This window comes from Helobdella robusta (genome assembly GCF_000326865.2).
Source record: "Helobdella robusta unplaced genomic scaffold HELROscaffold_12, whole genome shotgun sequence".
NCBI lineage: Eukaryota > Metazoa > Annelida > Clitellata > Rhynchobdellida > Glossiphoniidae > Helobdella > Helobdella robusta.
Genome location: NW_008703664.1, coordinates 3774467 through 3778771, shown reverse-complemented (window position 1 = coordinate 3778771; position 4305 = coordinate 3774467). Strand labels below are relative to the sequence as shown.

The following is a 4305-nucleotide window of genomic DNA, read 5'->3' as shown; positions in this document are numbered from 1 at the left end:
CCCCACACATCATCCTCACCATAGCTCTTTCAGCCCTCTGCAGTACACTTTCCTCCTCTCTCCTCAACACCAAAAAACTTTAGTGAAAAAAATCGAAAAAACGAACTGCAAACATATTAACGCCAAACATTCGGTAGAATTTATAGAATATTGTAAATATACACAACCAACCAACACCTACGCTAGAGAGGACAAATGTTGTGTACCGTTTTATGTGCCCTATGCCACACAGTGTTGTGGAGAGTTATATCGGTCACACACGTACTACTCTCTCTCGTAGACTTACAATGCATATACAGGATGGTGCAATAAAGAACCATATGGTTAGTGAACACCATATGCCTCTCACCAGGACCATTTTGGATTCGAATACTACGATACTTGACACTGAAATGCATCCTGGTCGACTTAAAATCCGTGAGGCCCTGTATATCAACAAACATAAACCCACTTCAAACAAGCAATCAAGCAGTTTCGACCACATCCTACAACTATTTTCTCAATACCGGGATCAGGCTCTACTGTGTAACGTTGTACGTGAGCAACCGTGCTTGCCTGTATCACCAAGATATGAATATCATTCGCAGGCAGACAGCTTTCTACCGGTCAATACACAATTTATAAGTGTACGTCGGAAATCTACTACATTTACATCTTTAACTACTCTATTACAGTCTTAATTAAATTCAATTCCCATTACATAATTCATAGTACATTTATCGTATTTCATTTTATTTACTAACTTATTTATTTTAGTTTATTTTATTCCTACATACATTTTATAACCACATAATCTTAGTTATGCATTTAATTTGTGTAGAATATACTTAGCGTTCCATAATATTTTTATACTAGTGATTACACCACATTCATCACACACGTATTGTTTATTTCCTATTCTTCCAACTTTCCAGTTTTATTTTCATTTATTTTACCTTTTATTAATTAGTAACTTTTATTTAATTTCATGTTTTAGTATTAAATTTATCTTTTAGGTTACATCCTTCGCAAGGTACCATTTTAACTTCACTTTCAATTCCAATTTTATTTTTAATATCTTATCTATCATGTCCGCTAAATAATTTACATAATTCGTTTAATTCTCATTTATTTTAATTAAATTTTTTATATTTCATTGGTTTTAGGCTCTGATGATGGCTGCTTAGCCGAAACAACGTTGTCAGCTTCTAATATGTCACAATTTCACAATAAATATGAATGTCAAAAACTACGCTGTGTTGAGTCCATAAAAAAAAAGTTGATAAATGCAAAATGGGCAAATAAATTTAACAAAATATATATATATATATACTTTTCATGTTTATTAAATTCTGCGTTTGTTAGGTTATGATTTTTTGAAGATAAAATATGTAAATATTGTCTGCATTTTTAATTATATCGCTATTAAAACTTGTTCTAAATTGAAAGCAAACACTTACTTTATTTCCATAATTTTAGTTTAATTCGATTATTAAACCTTTTTAAAACTATTTGTATCTATTCATATCAAACCAGAATTTTCTATTTTTCTTAATTGTTCTAATACTAAAAGTAAATGGTCGAACTTTTGAGGTTTCAAAAAATTATAAGCAAATGAGACTTATTTAAAATAATTTTCCTATGAATCTACCTGCAAAATGATGAGGCGTTGATATTATCACAGAGCTCTAAACTTCTTTTTGTCGGTATCAAACCCATCCTGTGCCTACAAAACAAAAAAGTTTAAAAAATTAAAGTTAAAAACGTAATTTTGGAGCGTTGTTTACTGATGCAAGACTACGTTAGATCACTTGCAAGTGAATGCTATCATCATATGTGTGGATTGAGATTTGTTCGGAAATCATTAAATAGGGACATCCTACAAAGTCTAGTACATGCATTCGTACATTCAAAGTTGGATAATTACAATGATTTGTTCTGTGGCACTGCAAATAAAGTGACAAGTCAGCAGCAGTCAATAAAGATTGGGCTGCAAAGATTGTAATGGGTGCATCACAGTTGAACACGTTACTCCAATTTTGCGTGAATTGCATTGGCTGTCAGTTAAAAAAAGAGTTGAATTCAGAATTACTGTTGTAGTTTATTAATGCAAGAATGACCTGGCCCCAAATACCTTTATGACAAAATTGTTTAGAGGGATATTCCAATTCATCAACTTTCAGATCAATCAACCAATCAATCGATTGATTGATATATATTTTCCAATTCAACAACTTTCTGATGATTTAAATCTGCTAAATGTTCCTTTCGCTAAATTGAAAATAGGATAAAAAATTTTGCTATTGTTGGAACGATGATTTGGAATAGTCTGCCACAACATTTACGCGGCTCGGATCTCACCCTTGCAATGTTTCGAAAAGAATTAAAGGTTGTTTATTTTCTCTGGACAATTTATGATTTTAGTTATTCGCGTTTTTGAGAAGATTTAAAAAAACACCAAACAAATACTCATTATAACAATAATAATTAATTAAATAAATAGCAATTAATTATTAAGGAAAACAGTTACAAACTCCATACAGTTTTTCAAGAAGATGGGCTGTGGCTTCTATCCTAAAAACATTTTTAGGATCAACATTTTTTATTTTTCTGCACAAATCTCTTATGTGACGTGACAGCTTGTTGTAACTAGCAAATTAAAAAAATACATAAATATCATTAACAAATTTATCTTCTACACGACCACAAAATCAAACAATTATCAAATTTTTACACAAAAAATTATTTAAATTAACAGATTAACTTATAAAATATATAAATCAGACCCTTTTTAGATACTTTTTATTTTATATCATTTTTTGGTGTTTAAATTCTTAGGTCTTATCTTATACGTCAACTTATACTTATAGCGTCAAATCTCTAAATTCCTCATATGTGCAGACCTTCCCAAACTTTTAATTTTGAAGCATCTCCAACTTGTATTCAGAAAAGGAAAAAGTAAAGCAAACTATGTCATTGTCATTTTTGGTTTGGGCATGCCAAGGCGCTTGGACCACTGGCGTACCGATGGGGGGGGCGGATCGCCCCGGGCCTCCCATTTGGAGGGGGCCTCCAAAAAGCCAATTACGAAAATTTTTAAATAATTTATTTATTTAGTAAGTGTATAGACGTGATTTTGTGTTTTGATTTTTTAATATATTTATTTATAAATAATCTGAAGTAATGCATATACTTAGTTCGAATAAACGCTTTTTTAAAATCCTGACCGAATTGGTAATCCACGTCTATTTTTAGTCGGACATTGACATCATTATACATGAATGTGATTGGTTGATATAGTTTTTGGACGAGTCGGCTTTTTCAAACTTTTTTTGTTGTCTGTTCCGTTTGGTTTATTAGAGTGAGTTTTTAATTTTATTTATATATTTATCAATCTCTTCTTTAATAAGTTTAAATATAACTTACTATCTTTCAGGTAAGAAAAACAGAAAATATACTTTCACCCACCGGTACTGACTCACTAGTTTAAATCTAAGGTACAAAAAGTGTTGATAGGTAAAGACGGATATCTGTTCTCCACGGTTTACGTGACTGATGTTACACCATTTTTTTTCACTTTTAATTTTTTAAATTATATTTTAAGCCCTGAAGTTAAAATAAATTATTAGAATTAAAACACTATCAACTTTTAGATAGATACGTGATCATGTAGAGACATCATCCAAGTGGAGCACAAAAACGAAAAATTTTGAAAAGTAGAAGGGAAGAAACCGAAGCTCTGTTTGGATCAATGCTTAAATTTGTTAACCAAGTTGCCAAACCAGAATCCATTATTGCTAGTTCATCAAGTCAGCAGACTGATTTAGATACAACCGTAGAATCTGACCAAGGAAAAACAACCACCGAAACTGAAACGTCAAACCAACAATGCGAGGATGAAAGCAATTTTTCTAGTGAAAATGATATTTTTTTAAATTGTGATGTGGGAAATTGGACAATTCCGTTATCAGATAACATCAGAATCAGTATAGTAAAACTAAAGAGTGAATATTTCCAGAACAAAAATGGTCCATTTAGAGTGGTTCAAAGAGTAGGGAAGCAAACAAAGGGTCAAACTCGACAGTTGACAAAGCATTGGTTCTACAAGCATCTTCCAAATGGTGAAAAAGTTCTCAGAAAGTGGATGGTTTATTCTCCTTCCAAAAAATGTTTATTTTGCTTTTGTTGTCGACTTTTTGCTGCTTGTGATAAAGAAAGTAATAATTTTTCAAAATTTGTTACAGGGTTTAATAATTGGTGGAAACTAAACCCTAAGATTTCACATCACGAAAATTCTGAAATTCACTTAAACAATCATAAAAATGA

The 4305-nt window shown here is 31.3% G+C and overlaps 1 protein-coding gene across 1 annotated transcript in view; it reads right to left on the bottom strand.

The window, feature by feature from the left end:
* HELRODRAFT_73105 (hypothetical protein) overlaps positions 1-4305 on the bottom strand; it is a gene marked incomplete at both ends in the record, with an annotated part of 15643 nt that overhangs the window by 5437 nt on the left and 5901 nt on the right. The window contains 2 exons of the mRNA XM_009013743.1: positions 1631-1705; positions 2521-2628. Coding sequence (XP_009011991.1) covers positions 1631-1705; positions 2521-2628 — 183 coding nt within the window. The remainder of the gene's footprint in view (positions 1-1630; positions 1706-2520; positions 2629-4305) is intronic.